Here is a 23,217-nt window from a genome sequence, read left to right on the forward strand (position 1 = left end):
TATACTGAGATAAGTTGCTGTACATTTTGTAAAAGGTAACTTAGGTGCACATTTAGTTGAAGAACTAGTCACTAAGCCTTTCCCAACATGTATTTGGAATATATTGATAGCATTTCCCAGAATCGGCCAATCTGGTCAGGGAATTATGGGATTTGGGATACTTGACAAACCTGAAAGACCTGTTTGGGAAAGAGTGTGTTAAAAAGCAGTTAAATCGATCAAGGCCTCATTGTATGTTTGTCCACATATCTCAGACAGGGCTCCATTGAACATTTGACGATACAGCTTTAATTTCCAATTTTCTCAAAGATTCTCTATTTTGTTTTATTCATAATAATATATATCATTTGTCTCCTAGGTTAAGTATCTATTCTCTGATAAAACAGGCACCTTAACATGCAATATTATGAATTTTAAGAAATGTAGTATTGCTGGAGTAACCTATGGGTATGTACCATGTTTTTATTTGCTGTATAAGCTTAAGGATCATTTTTATTAGATTGATATTGTCTTACATTGCGTGTGTGGGATCGTAATTCTATACTTTTCTAGTAGTTTTCATTTTACTTACAACATTGTTAATTTTGGAGATAGAAGATCAACAATTTCACACTTTAAAGTAGCAAAATCTACCTACCCCCAGCAAAAAACAATACGATTTCATCATTTGCTGAAATTAAGATATCTAATGGCCTCGGAGGTTCCAAAATTGTTAACCTGAGTGTATTGTTAGGTGGAAGTACAAACATAGAATAAAGTTTGAAGCAATATAATGCATACAAAATATGATTGCATAAGATTGCTTTTCCTTTGTTAGATATGCAAAAATAGGCAGCAGAGACTAATTTGGTCAGATTAATACAACAGGTTAACACCTGCCTTCATTGTTTGTTAAATTAATCAATTTGAGTTGACATGACACACAGTAGTGAAATGTACCACTAGGTTTGTTCACATACTGTGACACTATATAGTCATAGGGCCATGTTTTTAGCTAATGTATTGTGTAATACCAGGTAGAGAGTTGATGTTACTCCTCCATTTTCAGAACCTTAACTCCCCTCTATTCTCCTGGATGTATTATAGGTAGTTCTCAACTTACAATTGTTTGTTTAGCAAACATTCAAAATTAAAAAATGGTGTTGAAAAAAAGTGACTTACAAATGGTCCACTCACTTTTGATCATCACATCATTCACGGGGACACATGATTGTGATTTGGGCACTCATCACTCATGTATGATAGTTGCAGCATCCCATGATGACCATTTGCAACACCCCCAGCCAGTTTACAACAAGCACAGCCAAAGGAATCCAGCAGGGAGAATATCAAGTTGTGGTTACATGATGTCTTACTTAATGACCACTGTAGTTCACTTAACAACCATGGCAAAAAAGGTTGTAAAATCAGGTGCGATTTCATGATGCCTCACTTGTGCACAGGTATAGTATATGTGGTACCTTACTCAATAGTGGTGACTGTGAGAGGGATCTTGGAGTCCTAGTGGACAATCACTTAAACATGAGCCAGCAATGTGCTGAAGCTGCCAAAAAAGCCAACACAGTCCTAGGCTAGGCTGCATAAACACAGGGATAGATTCAAGATCACGTGAAGTGTTAATACCATTTTATAATGCCTTGGTAAGGCCACACTTGAAATACTGCATCTAGCTTTGGTTGCCACAATGTAAAAAAGATATTGAGACTCTAGAAAGACTGCAGAGAAGAACAACAAAGATGATTAGGGGATAGAAGTTAAAACATATAAAGACCAGTTGCTGGAATTGGGTATGTGTAGTTTAATGAAAAGAAGGACTAGGGTGACATAGCAGTATTCTGATATCTAAGGGACAAAGAAGAGGGAGTCAACTTATTTTCCAAAGCACCTGAAGGCAGGACAAGAAACAATGGATGGAAACTAATCAAGGAAAGAAGCAACCTAGAACTAAGGAGAAATTTCCTGACAGTTAGAACAATTAATCAGTGGAACAACTTGCCTCCAGAAGTTATGAATGCTCCAACACTGGAAGTTTTGAAGAAGAGATTGGACAACCATTTATCTGAAATGGTATAGGGCTGTGATGGCGAACCTATGGCACGCGTGTCACAGGTGGCACGCGGAGCCATATTGCTGGGCACGTTGTCCTACCTCAGCTCCAGTACGCATGTGCGTGCTGGCCAGCTGATTTTTGGGTCTTCTGGGCCCACCAGAAGTTGGCAAACGGGCTGTTTCGGGCCTCCAGTGGGGTTGGGAAGGCTGTTTTTGCCCTCCCCAGGTGCCTAGAAAGCCTCTGGAGCCTGGAGAGGGCAAAAAACGGGCCTACTGTGTCATCACATGCCAAAAGTGGGGGGAGCATGGGGGGATTGCATGCACATGTGTGGGGGGGGCAGGGCACATAGAATTATGAGTGTGGGCACGCATGTGCATGACTACCTTGCACTCCCTCAGCTTTTGGCATGCGATGGCAAAAAGGTTAGCCATCACTGGTATAGGGCTTCCTGCCTGAGCAGGGGGTTGGAATAGAAGACTTCCAAGGTCCCTCCCAACTCTGTTATTCTGCTACTTATTGACTGCATTTTCCAGTCTTTATTGTGATGGTAAGTCGAGAACTACCTACTCTATGTTGTAGCTGCAATTCTGAGCCATTTTCAAGAAGGAAGTCGCATTAATTGTAACCAGTAGGCACAGAATGTAACCTCAGTCCAATTTCTAGGCAGCAGCAAAGGCTGGATTCTATAGTATGTTGTATGCATGCCTATAATTGATCCCTTGTATTGCATGGAAGAAGCATTCTTTGGAGAATGACATATCATTTATTCAGCAGTAGCTTCCTTCTAATCGGGATAGGCATACCATCAATCGTATTTCATTTCCCCCCCCCTGTTTAGTCACTTCCCAGAACTGGCAAGAGAATGTTCCTCAGAAGATTTCAGGTAAATAAATATTGGGTACTGGTAACGTGTAATTGTTGTAATTGTAGGCCTGTAAGATGGCTCAAGATTAGGCACTTTTGGGAGAGGTACTCTTGGGGTTTTTTGGAGGTTGAACAATAGGAAAACATACAGTATACAGTAGTGGCCAAATTTGTGGAAACCTTTTGGGAAAAGTGTATTTTCTAAAACTAGCTAATAACACCACTTTTTTTGTAGTACAGGGGTGGGTTCTACTTACCTTTACTACTGGTTCGCAATGGGATCGCATGCACAGATCACCAATCCGGGGTGGTGGGTGGGGCCTCCTGCCAGTTTTACTACCGGTTCTTGTGAACTGGTCCGAACCAGGGGCAACCCACCATTGGAGTAGTACCATAAAATTATATATCAATGGAAAGATAATTTAATCAAGAATGTAATGCAATAATTTTATGAAGGATTTAGCAGTTACAGTATAAAGAAGAAAAGTGAAACACATAGAAAAAACGAGATATACAAAAATTATCACGTCAGTTAATACTTAGTTGGGTAACCTTTAGCATGAATTACGGCCTTACAACATCGTCTTCCCATGGAGTGAACCAAGTCTTTTAGTTCTGCCACTGTTATAATGTGAAACCAAGATTGAATGATTGCTTCTTATTAACTGGGTTTTATTGCTGGGTCGCTTCTGACTAACACGTTTCTTTAGTCGGCTCCATAGATTTTCAATTGGGTTAAGGTCTGGGCTATTCCCAGGCCATTCCACCAGTGGAATATGATTATCTTGAAACTCCAAAAAAAAAAAAAAGTGGTGTTATTAGCCATCAAACCTCAAAAATACACTTTTCCCAAAAGGTTTCCACAATTTTGGCCACTACTGTATACAGGAGAGACCCTGGAGAAGAAAAAGAAATTGTATTCTTTTATGATCTCCTCCCCTGGCATAAGGACTTCTGGTGTGTTAAATTTCAGTTCTCAGAATCCCCCATGCTGGCTAAGAGAGCGAGTTGGGTGGCTATATAAATTTTCTTAATAAAATGAATAAAATAAAAATAGAGGTTTGAGTTCAACCTAACTGGAAAGCAAAGTAGATAAAGAAACAAAATAAATGCAGTGAAACATGCCGGGGAATGAAAGAGGAGATAACTCTGAAAACAAAAGACTATATCATTAGGAAAGTTTGATTATCACTGTGATGACACTTCTGATAAAAAACAGATAAATGTATCTGGTACAGGCAGTCCTCGACTTACAACAATTTATTTAGTGATCATTCAAAGTTACAACGGCACTGAAAAAAGTGACTTATGATCGTTTTTCACAATTACAACCTTTGCAGCATTGGTCGTGTGACCAAAATTCAGATGCTTGGCAATTGGTTCATACTTACGACCATTGTAGCGTCCCGGGATCATGTGTTCCCCTTTTGCAACTTTCTGACAAGCAAAGTCAATGGGGAAGCCAGATTCACTTAACAACCGGAATACTAATTTATCAATTGCAGTGATTTACTTAACAACTGTGGCCAGAAATGTCGTAAAATGGGGTAAAGTTCACTTAAGAAATGTTTCACCTAACAATGGAAATTTTGGGTTCAATTGTGGTCATATGTCGAGGACTACCTGTATTTGATTGTTGGACTGATCGTTTACAATGCCATAATATATGTATTTAATAGAAATGCACCTGTTCAGGAATCTTATCACCCTTTTTATTATATTCTTAGCCAGCTTCCTCCTCCTATTAGTGAATCTTGTGAATTTGATGACCCAAGACTGCTGCAGAACATCGAGGCTGATCATGTAAGGCCTTTCTTCAGAATTTTCCCATGAATTATTGCTAGAATTTTTATTGCAGTCATTGACCCGTTCATAAAACACTTGGGCATGAATTATTCATTTGTGGCCTCAATAGCCTTCCTCTATGATCTAGATCAGGTGTGTCAAACTCGATTTCATTGATGTGTTCATTGAGTATTTGACCTTGGGGGGCCGGGGGGGGGACGTGGCCAGAATGGGTGTGGCCAGCTTGACGTCACTCGTGTCAGGGGTGCCTGTGGTGGCCTGAGTGCTCTGCCAGTGAAAATGGGCTCCCGATCTCCATTTTCAGCTGGGACAGCCTCCTGCAACCCTCTGCCAGCAAAAACAGAGCTCTGGAGGGCCTCACGCGGCCTTCCTAATTTCCGTTTTTGCTGGCAGAGGGTTGCAGGAAGCCATCCCAGCTGGAAACGGAGATTGAGAGCCCGTTTTCACTGGCAGAGGCACTGCAGGCTGGTCCTTCTCTGCTTCCAGGGTGACCCTACGGGCCACTCTGGATCCAGATCTGGCCCATGGGCCTTGTGTTTGACCCCCCTGATCTAGATCACATCAAACTCTAAACTATGGCATGGTTCCCCCTAGTGCGATATGTACTAACTGGGAATCATGGGTTAACTTGTAGTTAATCAAAAGTACTTTTATCACAACTACACTCTTAGTTTACAATAGCTCAGTTTACCTTGGCCATGGCATTTGCGTCTTCTACCTTGAAGTAAGGCTATTAGCTTCTCCTTCTGGTCTCCAGAATGGCCACGAATGGTGCTTCTCTGGCTGCAACAATGGTATTTTTCCATGTTCTTTTGTTTTCACTTTCCTAAGCACAGTATGCAGGGAAATGAAATTTAAAAAATCAAGAAAGTGGGGAAAAGATCAGATGCATATATGACAGGGATTCTGTGTGATAGAGATGGTAGCCAGCAAATTGATTTGGCTGTGATTTGCTGTATAACCTAATGCCTTCTCTGGGTGTAAGTACTATAACTGTGATTTGCCTTAAGCCAGGATTAGTGTGTTGCACTAATGTGCTTATTGGATAGCTTAGAGAGAACCCATGTGACCCGTCACTTTTGGGGGGGATTATTTCCATACGAGTGAATCTTCCATCCATCCCTCTTCCCATGGCTGGTATTTAGAGATAACTCTGAGATAATGGTTTAAACCATTTGGTTTGATATTCAGCAGTAAAATAAATAGGGCATCACTGCTGATTGTCCATCAAAGGGTGAATAGCAGCTTTGTAGAAGAGCTGATGTGATAAAAATGCCCTCATTGTTCTCAGAAAATTGGGTGGATGGAATCTATTGTAAATTGTGAACAGAGACAAAAGCAAACTAAATAATTGATTTAACTGTAATGTAGGGAAATTATGGGATGTCTCTCCAGGCCTGGCTTTGCTGGGAAAAGTAGATTGCTTTGTGTTAGCAGACCAACCTTGTGCTGAGGGCATGGATCAGGAGGATAGATGATATTCTTGTCATATGAACAATGACGGCAAGAGAAGGCAAGAAACAAAGAGGATGATTGATCTCACCTGGCAAAGCTGTTCTTACCTTATTACCTTAGATAATTATATTATACAGCTTATTGGATTTTACTTGGCTAAAATCCAGTAAGCTTGTATAATGTAATTATCGTTTTGAAAAATAACAGAGGTGAAGTAGCATCCATCCATTTTATTTGCTCTCTGTCTGTGACAGAAAATTGAACTTTTTTTTTCACAAGTTACAGGTCATATTCATTGGACTAACATGGCCCTTGCATTTCAGCCCACAGCTATGCACATCAAAGAATTCCTCACTCTGCTGGCTGTGTGTCACACTGTTGTTCCAGAAAGACATGAAAACTCCATCATCTACCAGGCCTCTTCTCCAGGTTAGTTACTGACCCTTTGGTTGAAACAAAGAACCATTGAAAAGGACAAGAGACTCAGGGAATCTTATCTAGGACACAAGACAGATTGTCTTGAGTTTATATTTACTGTACCCACATTCATATATATACCATCTAGATCAGTGTTTCTCAACCTTGGAAGCTTGAAGATGGGTGGACTTCAACCCCCAGCCAGCAGCACTGGCGGGGGGATTCTGGGAGTTGAAGTCCACCCATCTTCAAGCTTCCAAGGTTGAGAAACACTGATCTAGAGCAAGGTCTCCAACCTTGGCAACTTTAAGACTTGTGGACTTCAATTCTGGGAGTTGAAGTCCACAAGTCTTAAAGTTGCCAAGGTTGGAGACCCCTGATCTAGAGCAGCAGTATCCTGCCTTGGCAACTTTGAAATTTGTGGACTTCAATTCTCAAAATTCCCTAACCAGCATGGGGAACTCTGGGAGTTGACATCCACAAGTCTCAAAGTTGCCAAGAGTTATGATCTAGACTAGAGTTATTAGAGTGAAGACCAGGAGCTTCCTGCAATCTAATATTAGGAATAAGAACATTGTGTGGTTAATGCAGGTAGAGAATAACAAGATATTCTTTGTAGCTGAAGTTTCAGGCCTACGCTTGCTTTCCTGGACATTGTCCAGATCTGTGGCAACATGAGGATTGCACAGGAGGCAAGACAAGTACAGTGAAAAATAGGACTGAGAAATACAGAGCTCCAAGTAAGTTCTTCTATTGAACTTGGTCCTCCATCCCCCTAAAAGAAACCACAGTAATTTTTGTCTGAATCAGAGATTTCACATTTGCTGAAAAAAGGTAGATTTTTTTTTTTTGCATTCTGTTTGGAATTGGCTGAGAAAGGTCCCCTTAGTTTTCCTTTTCTTTTTAGATTTATCACAATATGACCTCTACAACATTCTATAGCCGTGATGGCGAACCTATGGCACGGGTGCCACAGGTGGCACGCGGAGCCATATTGGTGGGCACGCGAGTGTTGCCCTAGCTCAGCTCCAACGCGCATGCACGCACCGGCCAACTGATTTTCAAGCCTTCCGGTCCCACCGGAAGTCGGGAAACTGGCTGTTTCCGGCCTCCGGAAGGCCACCGGGAGAATGGGGAAGGCTGTTTTTGCCCTCCCCAGGCTCCTAGAAAGCCTCTGGAGCCTGGGGAGGGGGGAAAATGGGCCTACCGTGCCCACCATGCCATCACGTGCCAAAAGCAGGGGGAAGTGTGTGGGGGGTCACGTGTGCATGCGCGGGAGGGTGGGATGCATTGAATTCTGGATGTGGGCACCCGCACCCGCGACCCCCCCACTCCCCCTGCTTTTGGCACGCGACGGCAAAAAGGTTAGCCATCACTGTTCTATAGCAATATGATATTATTTCATATTTAATTGAACATTTAATTGATGTTGAAAGAGTTCATTTTTATTTGATGGTTTTGAACTATTTTAATGTATGGTCTATTTTGCTCAAAGTTGCTAGAAGTGATGAGTGGAGCAGTACAGAAACGTTTTAAAAAATAGATCAAGTAGACTTAAGTTAGAACGGCACTGAAGAAAGTGATTGAAGACTGTTTTTCACACTTACGGCTGTTGCAGCATTCCCGTGGTCAAATGGTCAAAATTCAGATGCTTGGCAAGTGGTTCATACTTACGACAATTGCAGCGTCCCGGGGTCATGTGATTTCCCTTTTGCAACTTTCTGACCATCAAAGTCAATGGGGAAGCCAGATTCACGTAACAACTGTGTTGCTAACTTAACAACTGCAGTGATTCACTTAATAACTGTCGCACAGAGGGGTCGTAAAATGGAGAAAGCTCACTTAATGAATGTTTCACGTAGCACCATACATTTTGGACTCACTTGTGGTCGTAACTCAAGGACTACCTATATATATATATATATATATATATATGGGAGTGTTTCCAGAATTTTTGAAACAAAGGACTTAACAGTATTACCTAATTTGATTTTTGCAATGTCAGATTTTTGCAAAACTGTGAAGGTGGAGGCTCTTCTGGGGCTCATTGCCTGAGCCTTAGGTTGTGTCAGTGCTTTATCCTCTGCCTGGAAACATCCCGTCTGTGGGATTTCCTGAAGATTTCTCAAGTCTCCTGTCACTTGATGAAAAATGTAAGGACTACCCATGGCAGACATGATGACAATAATGAACTCATTCTCCCTTTCAAAGAAAGTTGCCTAACATTACTGACAGTTTTCTGTTCATGGCATTCCCATGTAACACCTCTCCTGCGCGAGCTGCACTGGCTCCCGGTGGTCTTCTGGGTGTGCTTCAAGGTTTTGGTTACCACCTTTAGAGCGCTCCATGGCTTAGGACCTGGTTATCTACAGGACCGCCTACTACCACCAATAGCCTCCCACCGGCCGGTACGCTCTCATAGAGAGGGGCTCCTTCGGGTGCCATCGGCCAAACAATGTCGACTGGCGGCCCCTAGGGGGAGGGCCTTCTCTGTGGGGGCACCTACTATCTGGAACGAGCTCCCCCTGGAGATATGGAGGATCCCAGATCTGCGCACCTTCTGCCGCGCTCTTAAGACCTTTTTATTCCATCAGGCAGGCCTGGCCTAATCTTTTCCCTCTTTTTAATTATGCAAATTTTAATCGGTTTTTAAATGATTGGGGTGTTTTAATCTGTCTGGGCCAAATTGTTTAATTTGATTTTACTTTGTTTTTAAATTTTGTATCTATGTATTTTTACTGTTTGGCTGTTCACCGCCCTGAGTCCTTCGGGAGTAGGGCGGTATATAAATCAAATAAAGTAAGTAAGTAAGTAAGTAAGTTGAAGAACCTCTGAACTGAGTGGGCTCCTGAGAAATTTGGAAATCTTTTGCAGCTGTTTGGGGAATTGGGGGATGTTTTCATAAAGGCACATCTGCATTGTCTTTTTATTATTATTTTTTTTAAGAATGCAACTCTATTCCTGCATTTGTAATGGCAAGCACTTTCTCTTCTCAGATGAAGGAGCTTTAGTCAAAGGAGCAAAAAAACTTGGCTATGTTTTCACTGGGAGGACACCACGTTCTGTCATCATTGATGCGGTAAGAGCTGTGTGGGAAGGAAGTATTGTGCGATCATTCCCAAATTCTTTTATAAGACTGTTCTGGAAATATTGCAGAGAAATAAGGCAAACAGGGCAAAATATCCCTGAGAAGTTCCATCTATTTCAACTGTGGAAACTTTAAAATGCATGGACTTCAACTCCCAGAATTCATCAGCTGGCTGGGGAATTCGGGGGCAATTCTGGGAGTTGAAATCCACACATCTTAACATGGCCAGAGGTGAGAAAACACTGATCTAACTGGTTAATTGGCAAAGCAATTCTACTCTTTGTCACAATGGAAAACTCTTTTTAACCCTGCCAGTTGTAGGGTGAGAGGTCGAAATAATGAAATCTTACCAAATTGTGCTTCTGGTATGCTCAGCTAAAAGACTGCACTTGAATCATTTATTTTATTTTATTTATTTAATTAATTTATATTGCCGCCTGTTTGCCTATGGCAACTCAAGGCGGCTTACAGAATATAAAAACCACTTTTAAAAACCACTTTTTAAAACTAATTAAAAAATCAAATAAATTAACGTAATAAAATCACCCCCCACTTCCCGCCCCAGCGACAGCCGATCACACGAGCCATTTAATGGGCTCCATCCCACTCTGGGTTCCCCAGGCCCGCTGGCAGAACCAGGTTTTCAGCGTCTTCTGGAAGAGAATTAGAGTGGGGACCGTTCTAATCTCTAGGGGAATGATGTTCCAGAGAGAGGGAGCCACCACAGAGAAGGCCCTTCTTCTGGGTCTCACCAGGTGTATGTCCCTCGGGGATAGGACCTGCAACATTTCCTGCCTCTTTGTGTGCATGTTTCTTGAGCATTTCTTCCAAATGTCATATTAATTAATTTTAAGATGGCCAAGTGCATACATGGAGATCCTGCCTTGGATTGTATTGTAGTCTCTCCAATAGTAGCCTCTCAGGTGCTCATAGAATCCAGATGAAAAGTATCTTGAGGGAATTCTATTTTCTCTTGGGCTTTTACTAACCGGGCAGCCAGTGAGGATTAAACAGAAAACAGTGCCAATCCTGAGCCATAATTGACAATAAAAACACCTCAAAAACACAACCCAAGAGAAAAGTGGAAGATGTTTTTAGATGCACTGAGAAAAAGATAGACAATTATAACCATCTTAATGGAGGAACAAAACTTTTAAGAAATTTTAAGGAATTTTCAATACAGCATTTTTAATTCTGGCATGGTGATATGTTGAGTTACAGAAAATATTCCTTTTGGCATGTTCTTAAGAATATAAGTACATGGTTGTGCCCAGCAGAGGGAGCTATTTTCACATATATATTTTTAATATGGATATTTGAAAACAATGCTTTTCTTCCAGTTCTTTGTGTATTTTTAGTTTTTCTTTTACTAAAGTGTGTCTTATTCTGTTACGATCCCAGCTAGGAAAAGAAGAGACATTTGAGATCCTTAACGTTTTGGAATTTTCAAGGTAATTGGCTTTTAATGGCAATTGCAAGAAATAAAAGGAGAGAAACACTTAGGAATGTCCTGCAATTAAAAGAAATTTTCTTTGTTTCATTTCATTTGTTGAGTTTATTTTTCACTGGAATTGTCTTTGGTTTGAAATCTGTGAAGGGCTGCAATATAAGCTGCATCTGGTTTCAGTGGGTTGGATTCTACCTGACCTCTATTGATGGATTATTCACCTTTCATAGGCAGAACTGAGAACTAATAAGTAATAGTTAATATTAAAGAAGTAATAGAATTGAGAACAAATGTTTGTCTTATCTGCAGATTGACTTATCTGTGAGCATATATAGCAATACTTTAAAAAAATATAATACCCACATTTCATACATAAACAAACAAACAAATAATACTTGCATATAAGCTCTTCCGTGGATAAACCAGCCGTCAATCTTTTAATCAAAACATCATGAAAAGTGTAGATTGTTTTATCCACAGGTGGCTTGTTTTTCACAGTATTTTGGTTAAAAAATTGAGGTTTGGCTTATATGCAAATATATATGGTATTTTCTTACTACAAATAACCGGCCTGTCAGTCTTACTGAACTCCACTTGGAGAATTTCAGAACAAATTAATAGCATAGAAACAATTTTCTCTCTCCTGTCCTCCAATATTACTTACTTTTTTAGAATAGCTATACATGATAAATACAGTTGCTGGAAATATGGTTCTAGGCTATTCCTGATGTTTCTTAGTAATTCTGATTTTTACAGCAATTAGAGACAGATGTTCCATACAAGGCAAAATCTTGTTCTGTTCCTCATGCCAGTTGGGTAAATCTAAATATATTGACCTACATTTCATGTTGGAAATCCCATGACAAATCTTTCCCCTTCTTTCTTTCTCAAAAGGGGGGAAAGAAAAAGGGGGATAGATAACTGGAAAAAGGATTGATAATGTGATTGAGGCAGTATCAGAAACCTTTGAAAATATTCCTCTCTCACTTTTCACTATATCAATCTTGGGAAGCAGGGCAGAAATAGCCAATAAATCGTAAACTTCAGCATCTCTGACAATTTAGCCTTATAGTTCATTACTATCAAATATGACTTAGCTGCATAGCAACTTGAGTTACGTGAATTAGAATTAAATAGTGTTGTCCACAAAAAGAATAACCTTGTAAAAAATACAGGGCATAAAAAATACAGAGCAGCTGCTGAAAATATGGCATATAACTGAGTTGAAATGACAACACCTTTTGAAGATTATAAGAACTCCCTTTTTATGTACTAAAGTGTTAATGGTGTGCTAAACATGGTTGATACATCACATAGTTATACTATAATAATTCTAAAATATGGGTTTTCCTTCTTTTTGAATCTCAACTTATTCTTGATACAGTTTTACCTGTACAAAAATAGAGATACTTTGATTTAGTTTTCAGTTGCTATTTTCTTTCTTCAAGTCCCACTCCCAAAACTTGCAGTATGCCTGCTGTGCAGGGGTGGGTTCTACTTACTTTTACTACCGGTTCACATTGCGCCCGGTCACTTATGATGACTTCTGGGTCAATGGGCGGAGCCCGCCAGTTTTACTACCGGTTCACATTGCGCCCAGTCACTTATGATGACGTCTGGGTTAATGGGCGGTTTTACTACCGGTTCTTGTGAACCAGTCCGAACCAGGGGCAACCACAACTGCTCCTGTGGTTTAATTTAAAAAGTACATTACTAAAACTAGATACAAGAACTGTTTACACTACAATTAAGTTATATATATACACACACACACACATACTGTGCTGTGGTATTGTTAAGGATATTGGTGTTGTGTTACCAACCAGCAGAGTAAATGCACAAGGAAACGTTGCTGAGAGCAATGAATAAGAGATATGCAAACTGGTTTATCAAAAGCTTACTTTATAGTAGAAAAACAGTCTCATAGTCTTTAAATCAATTCCAAGTCTTTGCCAGTTAAATCAGTCCAGTAGTACAAGAATCTTCTTACCACACAAACAGTAGTTGGTTAGAATAACAAACTCACTCTGGTTCACAAACCACGATGGTAGCAAATCCATCAAACGATGATAGCACAATGAATAGCACTCCTCACACTATGGTAGCTTATCATCAACTGAATACTTTCTTAAATACGTTCACAACTAATTACAGCATGACTCAGCATTACAATGAATCAGCAGGAAAACTTAAAGTCACAGAACACATATATTGCCTGGACAACTTGTTAGGTTCAAACCATATCCTAACAGGTATACTCTACTATGCTATATATCTGAAAGCAAGTTTGGTGTGGTTGTTAAGGCATCAGGCTGGAAACTAGGAGACCATGAGTTCTAGTCCCACCTTAGGCACAAAGCCAACTTGGATGACTTTGGATCAGTCATTCACTTTAAATCCGAGAAACTACCTTCCATTCAGGCTGACATTACAGATAATTTATGGTGTTGGTTTTTTAAAAAATCATAATTGGCCAGTACATACATATTAAGTATTTATAAACCATGGTTTATAAATCACATGTAATGGAATGTGTGGATGACTTTGGGGGATGAGGGAAGGAGATGCTGTCTAGGAAATGATCACACAAAATAAGAAGGGTGGCTTAATTGCCAGACAGAGAAACTTAGGAAGGATCCACTCTTAACTGATCTGACAGTTAAAAATGGCGGTGGAAAGTTTCTATCTTCAGACTTGCAAGATTCTGTTAATCTAGCCATACAATAAAATATATGTAGCTCATACTTTGTGTTTTCTGTCTGGTTTTTTATGAGGGCTGACTCAAAGACTGGCTTTACGCAACAGTCTAAACCATTATTAAACAAACTAAATCATAGTTTGGTACACTGTGAAGCTAGTCACTAGGTCAACCTTCCCCAACATATTTTACAGATACTTTGGGACTATTACAACTTCAGAAATTCCTAAACCTACTTTACTGCTTTTTTGTGACATTATTAACTAATCCTTACTCAAATCTCAGACTATTATTGTCACTTTGTGTTTATGAAATACTGGCAAAACGATTCCATAAATATCTTCCACCGCTTAATGGATACTTTAATAATCATTAGCAACAACAACTTCTAAAAATTACAATGAATGTTCCTCTTATTCCCAGTGATCGAAAGAGAATGTCTGTAATTGTTCGAACTCCAGACGGTCAACTACGTTTGTATTGCAAAGGAGCTGTAAGTATCCTGCCTATTCACAAAATAATTGTGTGGCAGCCCATATTCTTTGGCATGTGTAAATATTAATGATAATAGTACTTGTACTGCTATGGAAAATTGTGCGTTCTTTATGTCTCAAAAATTTTAGTAGCTGTATAGTGTGGAATTTTGGGACATTAGGACCAAAATATCTGGAATGAACTAAGTGGGGAAAATGGCTTAAAAGTCAGTGGTTCTCAACCTTTTCTTCACAACAGACCCTCTTTAAATACCTTTTGTGGCCATGGACCACCAAGACTTAATTCAAGATTCAAATTATAATGTTTCTTGAAGGATTTGCAGACCCTCTGTGATGACATCACAGCCCCCCCAGGGGTCCGTGGACCATAGATTGAGGACCCCTGGCTTAAGTAGTATCAGTTAATGATTTGGAAAAACATTGTACAAGTAATCTTCAACTTACAACCATTCATTGAGTGACTGTTTGAAGTTACAATGGCACTGAAAAAAGTGACTTACGGCTATTTTCACACATACAATCATTGCAGCATTCCCATGGTCACGTGATCAAAATTCTAAATGCTTGGCAACTGACTCGTATTTATGACAGTTGCAGTGTCCCAGGGTCATGTGATCCTTTTTTGTGACTTTCTGACAAGCAAAGTCAACAGGGAAACCTGATTCACTTAACAATTGTGCTATTAAATTAACACCTGCAGTGATTCACTTAAGAACTGTGTCAAGAAAGGTCATAAAATGGAGCAAAACTCAACAAATGTCTCATTTAACAACAGAAATTTTGGGCTCAATTGTGGTCATAAGTCATATCTCCATTCCTACAGATTGGACAATGTATTCATAGTTTATCATTATCCATAAGAGCTATTACTTCCTTACAATGAAGAACAATTTTCACATTGTTTGACATTTTAAAAATCCGAACCAACTTTGCTATCATGGATAATGTCAAACTTTTCTGACATTGGTGGTAAATTGTGACTCTACAGAAACTCAACTTTGCAGCTAGTTAGTACCCAGAACACAAACTTCACAGCCACAGCATGGCTAGATAAGTTGTTTTGTTGCATATAAGAAAAAAAAAGTCATAGCTACTTCACAACAGAAGATTCAAATCTTATATTAGTATGTCAGCTCAAGTTTTAAATCTTAGGCCTTTTTCTTCCTATTCTTGGAGTTAATAGATTCTTGGTTGTTCTTTTCCTGATCTTAATAATTAGAAACATTTAATCCATATTTAGGCAAAGATTGTATTAGATTGTATATTACTGGTCTGTGCCTTATTAATTTTATCCCTTATAAATGGACAGAATATATCTCTAAAAACAGGAATGCAGGCATCATTATGGCAATATTTATATATTTTTTTTGTTGACAGGATAATGTCATTTTTGAGAGATTATCCAAAGACTCAAAGTACATGGAGCAAACTTTATGTCATCTTGAATATTTTGCCACAGAAGGTAAGAACTTGTTTATTTAATTATTTGTAGTGCTCTAAATATTTTCTTATTGATTTATTATGGCTCTTCTCAAGTACAAATGTGGGCCGTTCTGTAGCTAAACAAAATCTATTTCAGAATATACGAAATGGGAAAGTTTGGGAAATTTCAGAGTTAAAAATAAGCATATGTTATCCAGTCCTGCTTTTCTGAATATAACTGAGACATCCTTGTTAGAAAACATAAATTTGTCAAACTTAGCTTTCTCCATCATTAATTAATTAATTAATTAATTAATTAATTAATTAATTAATTAATTCATCCATCCATTCATTCATTCATTCAGCTTTTGAATCAGTTTGACACCCCAACGATGCTCTTGAAGTGATGTCCCAGTGCATGGAGGCTGTATGGATCTGGATGGGGAGGAACAGGCTCAGGCTCAACCCATCCAAGACCGAGTGGCTGTGGTTTCCGACGTCCCGATATAGTCAGCTGGTGCCATCTCTGATTATTGGGGGCGAATCATTGGCTCCCACGGATAGGGCTCGCAACTTGGGCGTCCTCCTGGATTCACAACTGTCTTTAGAAGAGCACTTGACGGCCGTGACCGGGAGGATTTTTCATCAGGTTCGCCTGATCCGCCAGTTGCGTCCCTTTCTAGATCGGGACTCCCTACGCACAGTCACTCATGCCCTCGTTACCTCTCGTCTGGACTATTGCAACGCTCTCTACATGGGGCTCCCCTTGAGGTGCACTCGGAGACTCCAACTGGCTCAGAGTGCGGCCGCGCGGGTGGTTATGGGAGCGACGTGGAGTTCCCATGTAACACCTCTCCTGCGCGAGCTGCACTGGCTCCCGGTGGTCTTCCGAGTGTGCTTCAAGGTTCTGGTTATCACCTTTAAAGCGCTCCATGGCTTAGGACAGGTTATTTACGGGACCGCCTGTTACCACCAATAGCCTCCCACCGGCCAGTACGCTCCCATAGAGAGGGGCTCCTCCAGGTGCCGTCGGCCAAACAATGTCGGCTGTCGGCCCCTAGGGGGAGAGCCTTCTCTGTGGGGGCACCTACGATCTGGAACGAGCTCCCCCCGGAGATACGGAGGATCCCGGATCTGCGCACCTTCCGCCACGTGCTTAAGACTCTTCTATTTCATCAAGCTGGCCTGGCCTAAATCTTTCCCCTTTTAATGTGGAAATTTTAAATTTGTTTTAAATATAGGGTTATGGGTAAGGCATTTTAAATTGGGGAGCAATTTTGGATTTAATTTTGTTTTAAATGTATTTTAATGTTTATATTGTATGTTTTTTAATCTTGGCTGTTCACTGCCCCGAGTCCTTCGGGAGAGGGGGCAGTATAAAAATTTAATAAATATAATATATATATATATATAATATATATTAAACACATACCCTAAATTTATACATATTTCTATTCAGGTTTTCCCAATATGCATACTTTTGTGTGCACTTTTCCTAATATTATGCACATTTATGTATTTTAATCTGGTATATATAAATGTGAAGTTCATTTTATATTCACAAAATACACATATTGATGTGACCCTTTCCCTGATATGTCCATATTTACCTAGAATTTACAAAATTCTTCAACTTACAAATATCAAAATATTTGCGCATCAGTTGGCACATTGATTCAGAAAGTACAAAGCAAGAAATGCATAGAGATAAAGTGACCAAGCTCGCTTTCCATCCTTAACAATCATAGCCTTGAACTCATCTATTGTCTTTGCTATTCCAGATTTCATAAAGTTGCAAAATTAGTGTGACAGAAAAATATAATAGGGAGACAAAAGAAACAAAATGTTGAAGAAAGTTATAGTTACTCATTACATTTTCAGCCCTTTAAAACTAGTGTTTGCCTCTAGGCAAAAGATATCTTGAAATGCAGCTTAGCTCATTCCTACATATATTATTCAAGCCAGCGGTGAAATAAACCTTGTTGAAAATGGACTTTGTCGGGACTGAGGCTTTATTTAAAATGTGAAAAAGAAAAGATTATTGGAGGGAAGCAATGCAATAGACGTGATAGTCTCAAGCCATTAGGTCTCCACAGATGTTAACTCTCTTAAACTTTGGGGGCCAGAAAGGCTGAAATTGATAACGAGGCTGATGGATGAAGAAATGGTCCATGTAATACTCATTTTATAAATGTTTAAACACTTTCTTTAGAGCAAACTACATCAATGCAGCCCATCTTTTTCCTGGATTTCTTTAAGAGTCAATCTCTCTGGCTACTGCAATGAGTTTTGTTATGTGGTATCAATCTTTTATATCAATCTCTTATTGATCTGAGTGCTCTCTTATATAGTAAATGTTTAATGGCACTGCACCGCAGCAAGAGCCTTGTCTCTCCTTGTGCCTGAAAATTTTATTTTTCTTTGTTTTAGGAACACTTACACGCTCATTATGTAGCCTTTCTGTTTAATATGGCAACTTTTCCCCATTTTTTAATACTCAATGGGCAATAGAAGAAAATAAATTACACTAATGTTGGTGAATACAGACAGTGGCCCTGTAAAAATCATGTTGTCCATATTCCAAAAGGAAGGAGCTGTTCTCCAGATTATTGTGGCTAAGTCATTTATTTAAAATCAAGGCAAATAGCATGTGATGATTAAAAAAGAATTGAGGGTTAACGCTACTAGTTAGCTAAACTGGGAAACTATATATTTATCTCACACCAGGATACTCTGTCTTACAGTTTCATTTTACAATATAGGTAGTCCTTGACTTACAACCATTCTCTTAGCAACCGTTTGAAGTTACAATAGATTCCCCAAAAGCTAATTAGAAGTCAGTTTTGAAGTTTCAATGGCCACCGCCCCCCCCCCCCCGTCATGTGACCAGATATTATGCAGGGTGGCAACCACCCTGCATTTATGGCTGTTTGCAGTGCACTACAGTCACATGACCACAATTTATAATAATTTTGCCAGAAACCAGCATTTATTTCCAGTTTTTTTAGCATTGATTTCCAAAAACCAGCCCATAGCGAACAATGGGCTTGCTTAACAACTGTGGCATTCACATTTCAAAAAATAAGACTGCGTTGTGCAGTTTCAAATATTATGCTGGGCCCAAATCTGCTTTGTATGTTCTTTCCTTAGGAAAATCAGTCAGATAGTCTTTATTTAGCAACTGCCTCGTTATTGACCATTCACAGTTACACAGGGGATGAAAAAAAGCATCCCGCCCTTGCATTTATAACCTTAGCACAGGGGTGTCAAACTCAAGGCACAGGGTGCTTAGATCTGGCCCACAGGGCCGCCCTGGAAACAGCAAAGTATCAGTCCGCACTGCCTCTGTCAGCGAGCTCCATTTTCATGGGCCGCTGCAGGCACCCCTGACACGAGTGACGTCAAGTTGGCCATGCCCGCCCAGTCCCCCTAGGTCAAACATAACCCTGATGTGGCCCTCAATGAAATCGAGTTTGACATCCCTGTCTTAGCAGATCAGTAAAGCAAAGGAAAGTCAAAGTAAGTTCATAAGCACCGTTGTGGTTTCACTTAGTGAAACTTAACAACAGAGTTGTCAGCCCCAGTTGTGATTGCTAAACAAGGACTACCTGTATTCCTTGGGTTTTTGGTTTTTTTTTGCACCAAATACATTTGAGTGTACAATTTATAACCTCCAATGTATTACTCTAATAATTTTGAAAATCAGCTTCTATGTAGGAAGGCAGTTTGGGGTTTTCGGGTACATCGAGTTTGTTCATTTACTTAATAATTGTTTTTCTGTCTCAAGTTTAAGTCAAATTCCTAACCTCTGTAGATGTTTGGGTTGAACTTCTGTATTTCCTTTTCTAGGTTTGAGGACTTTGTGCATCGCCTATGCAGACATATCAGAAAACTCTTACCAGGAATGGCTGGACATATATAACGAAGCCAGCACAAATTTGAAAGACAGAACTCAAAAGTTGGAAGAGTGTTATGAGATAATTGAGAAGGTTAATAAACATAATTTTGCTTCTTTAAATTTGTACTCCCTCCTTTATTCAGAAGTTGTACAATTATGCTTGGGAAAGAAAGAGTTAAAAATGGGGTACTATTCCAATCCAGGTTTTACACAGCTTGGAGAAAAAGTATCTCCAAAATGCTGTTTATTAGGAGCCACTTGACTATTATCCATTTATTAAATCAGTTGCTAGTAACTGCATACAGCTGATTGGAGCTTGGACTTTGCTTGTGTCATAGGAGCCATGCCTTAGGTGGCCCCAATCTTCAGTTGCTGCTATTCATAGCTGGGTTAGTCTCAGATCTGCCTCATTAAATCGTATATGATTTAATAATATATTACTGGGGCCTGGGGAGGCCAGTAAATGAAATGAGTCCTTCAAGAGAAGGGGAGTAGCTTTGGTCATTTGGAAGCTCCTCTGCATTTGTGAAATATACAACTGCTTGTGAAGTTAGATTTGGGATCAACCATTGCTACTGTGCCAGCCTTTCTGCTGAGCAGCTGTCCCTCTCTACATGAGTTGGTGGATGATGTGGCTGGGTTGATGGTGGTCTTGGGTGACTTTAGTCTGCCATCTCTGGGTGTGAGAAGAGTCATAAATGACTCAAAAGTTCAAGACTATCATGGCAACCATGGACCTGATGCTAGCTGTTGAACGTCTAATTCACAAGGAAGACGAGCACACAATGCAGCTGTTTGTTTGTTTTTTAATCTCAGACAGTTGTGATGCTATCTGGAATTGGGGATGGGTTGTTATCATCATTTCCCTATCATGGACAGCCACTTCTAGTCGGAGTTCTTTAGGACTTCCCTTCATCACAGGACTTGTTCAATTGGTTCGCCACAGAGAAGTAATGGACCCAGAAGGAGCTTGGGTTGTCTGGGGACTCTTGTGTATGGATTAAATCATACAGGCATGAAAACTTGCTGCTTTGAACCCTGGAGAATCCCTTGCATTTTGTGCGAGATGAAATGGCAAACATAATGCAATTGGCAGAAGATAAACAAAATCTAACCAAGAATGAGTAAAGAGTATGTGTGAGTATTGCTGCACTCTTATTGCATCAGCATATGCAATCATCCAGAATGCAACAATATCAGTAGTTAAAAGGTGCACTTTGGTACCCCCATATAACATAAGCTGTACTGGTTCCTGGTAACCACCTATGTGCAATTCATAGCTTTACATTGTGAGACTCTCCTATAGTTATTTCTGTCTACCGTACTATGTTGTGCAGAATAAGCATGCTCCTGGCCAGGGGTGGGTTCTACTTAGTTTTACTACCGGTTTGCAACGGGATCGTGCATGCGCAGATTGTTGATGATGACATCTGGGGTGGTGGGTGGGGCCTCCCACTGGTTTTACTACCGGTTCTTGTGAACCGGTCAGAACCGGGGGCAACCCACCACTGTTCCTGCCCCTCTTTGACCCAGTATTATCTAATTGGATCTCGGAAAAAAGCATTTAGTTGGATATCACCCTTTGGGAGAAACCGCTCCTCCCCTATTCCCCAAAATTCAGACAGGCCTGATCTTATTTGTTTTTTTTTTCAGAGTCTCTTTTGTGGAGCTATGAAAATCTGTTTTTTCTCCTATGAGTTGGGCCAGGATAGTAATTGTGCCTGTCCTGCTGGGAGTGTGAATGCTACTAAGTTCCCAGTCTTGATTATGCGCTAGTGTTCAAATGTGGTTTTTAAATTGACTTTTCTATCATTTTACTTTGGCTTGGCTTGTTCAGGATTTTTATTGACGCACACTGTCAAGAGTCCTAAATTATACATTTCTTAAATAAATTAGTCAGTTCGAATAAGACAGTTTGACTAATGGGGAAGTTTTGATGATTTTCAGCTTCCATATAAAATTGCACTGGTTAGAAATCCTGGAAGGAAGTTGCTGTGTTTTGGAAAAAGGAGCCTAGCTTGGAGCAGGGGGTCTCCAACCTTGGCAACTTTAAGCCTGGAGGACTTCAACTCCCAGAATTCTGGGAGTTGAAATCCTACAGGCTTAAAGTTGCCAAGGTTGGAGACCCCTGGCTTGTGGGAAAGCAATAAGATTAATTTCCAGTTCTTTGGGGTTTCATAATTCCGAACCTTTTCATCTCAGACTTTGTAAACTGGGATGGAAGCGACAAGACAATAACTCATCTCCGTCCTTTCCTATTGTGTTAGAATTTGTCTAGTAAAGGGAGGGACCAAAGTAGATGAGTCTATCTTTTCTTAAGATAAACAAATGGATAAAAAAATTGGATTCCCTTATAATTTTTCCTAATGCCACATTTTCAAAAATTATTAAGTTTTTTACAGTGCTCAAAATTGCTCAAAAGTTTTCCATTCCTGTGGCTTAACATTTGGTTTAAAAATATTAAATCGAAATATAGTTTTCCTGGAACATACGTTTAAATGTTTTTTTTTTAAATTGTTACCGCATAACTTTCAAAATACACTAATCATCTCTTAAATGAATATTTGGCTTGTACGTTTGATTTGTAACCTAAACATTCCTCTTCTAGAATACATCATGTAGTGACTGAAGGTATACATTTTTTCTTTATGAAAACATCGTGTTCTTTCTCTGTTTTTCAAAATTTCAGTTATTTTTTAACCCATTAAATATATTTGTAGTCACAGCTTTTGGCAAATGATATGTATCGATAGTTATGGTCTCCGCCATAAACATGGAGCAAGGTTCAAATTGGAGCACATTTGTAATTTATGAATTCCCATGTATTGTAATAGATATATAAATAATATCATTCATTGTGTGAAAGCTAGCATTACATGAATGACTATATGTGCATAAGAGCATGTTTAACTTAATAAGGGCAAACTCAGTGAATTAGCACATGTGGTTAACTTCTGCGTGGCTGCCTACATGGTCATGTCAACAGTATAGTTCTATTGTGCTGATTTAGAAAGCTATCATCATCATCATCATTTAACAACCTCATAAATCCTTGCGGGGTGGAGTCTGGGCAACTGAATGGAGGTAGCAGAGCGTTTAATGGCCGGATGCCCTTCCTGTTGCCAATGCAGAGCAGCAGATATATTCTCATTGTGCCCAGAGAGAGAAATATCTGCCTCTACCTAGGATTGAACTCCCAGCCTCCTGATTGTGAGGTGAGCGCTCCACCTCTAGGTCACTGCACCACTCTATTTAGAAAGCTATAAACCTGCTATAAAAAGAGTACCTTCCTTCTAAACCCCTTTTAGAAAACAAGCTTCTAGAAAATGGATGGAAACTAGTCATTTCAGGACTCAATCCTGCAGCCCTTGGAACGGTGCCAGGAAATATATGCAATCAGATTTTCCTTTCTGAAATGTGTCTGGCGTGGAGGGAGTCTGAGGCTTAGTTCGGTGCCCCCTCCCCGCTTCTTTGCTAGCCTCCAAGAAAACTCCTTCATAGGCTATGAATCCCTGATTTTGGGAGACCCCTCCCCGAAGCAGGTGGTATTCTGATGATTTCTGAAATGGCTAGGTTTA

At 39.8% G+C, this 23,217-nt stretch overlaps 1 protein-coding gene across 2 annotated transcripts in view; it reads left to right on the top strand.

The window, feature by feature from the left end:
- The window catches only part of ATP8A2 (ATPase phospholipid transporting 8A2), a 352,855-nt gene that overhangs the window by 55,584 nt on the left and 274,054 nt on the right, over positions 1 to 23,217 (top strand). For both annotated transcript variants that reach the window (XM_070943899.1, XM_070943898.1), the window contains exons 13-21: positions 359 to 447; positions 2,889 to 2,933; positions 4,642 to 4,717; positions 6,499 to 6,604; positions 9,589 to 9,671; positions 11,082 to 11,131; positions 14,249 to 14,318; positions 15,697 to 15,781; positions 19,591 to 19,730. In XM_070943899.1, the coding sequence (XP_070800000.1) occupies positions 359 to 447; positions 2,889 to 2,933; positions 4,642 to 4,717; positions 6,499 to 6,604; positions 9,589 to 9,671; positions 11,082 to 11,131; positions 14,249 to 14,318; positions 15,697 to 15,781; positions 19,591 to 19,730 (744 nt within the window). The remainder of the gene's footprint in view (positions 1 to 358; positions 448 to 2,888; positions 2,934 to 4,641; positions 4,718 to 6,498; positions 6,605 to 9,588; positions 9,672 to 11,081; positions 11,132 to 14,248; positions 14,319 to 15,696; positions 15,782 to 19,590; positions 19,731 to 23,217) is intronic.

This window comes from Pituophis catenifer, unplaced genomic scaffold (assembly GCF_029215685.1).
Source record: "Pituophis catenifer annectens isolate HBS135680 unplaced genomic scaffold, rPitCat1.0.hap2 SCAF_4, whole genome shotgun sequence".
NCBI lineage: Eukaryota > Metazoa > Chordata > Lepidosauria > Squamata > Colubridae > Pituophis > Pituophis catenifer.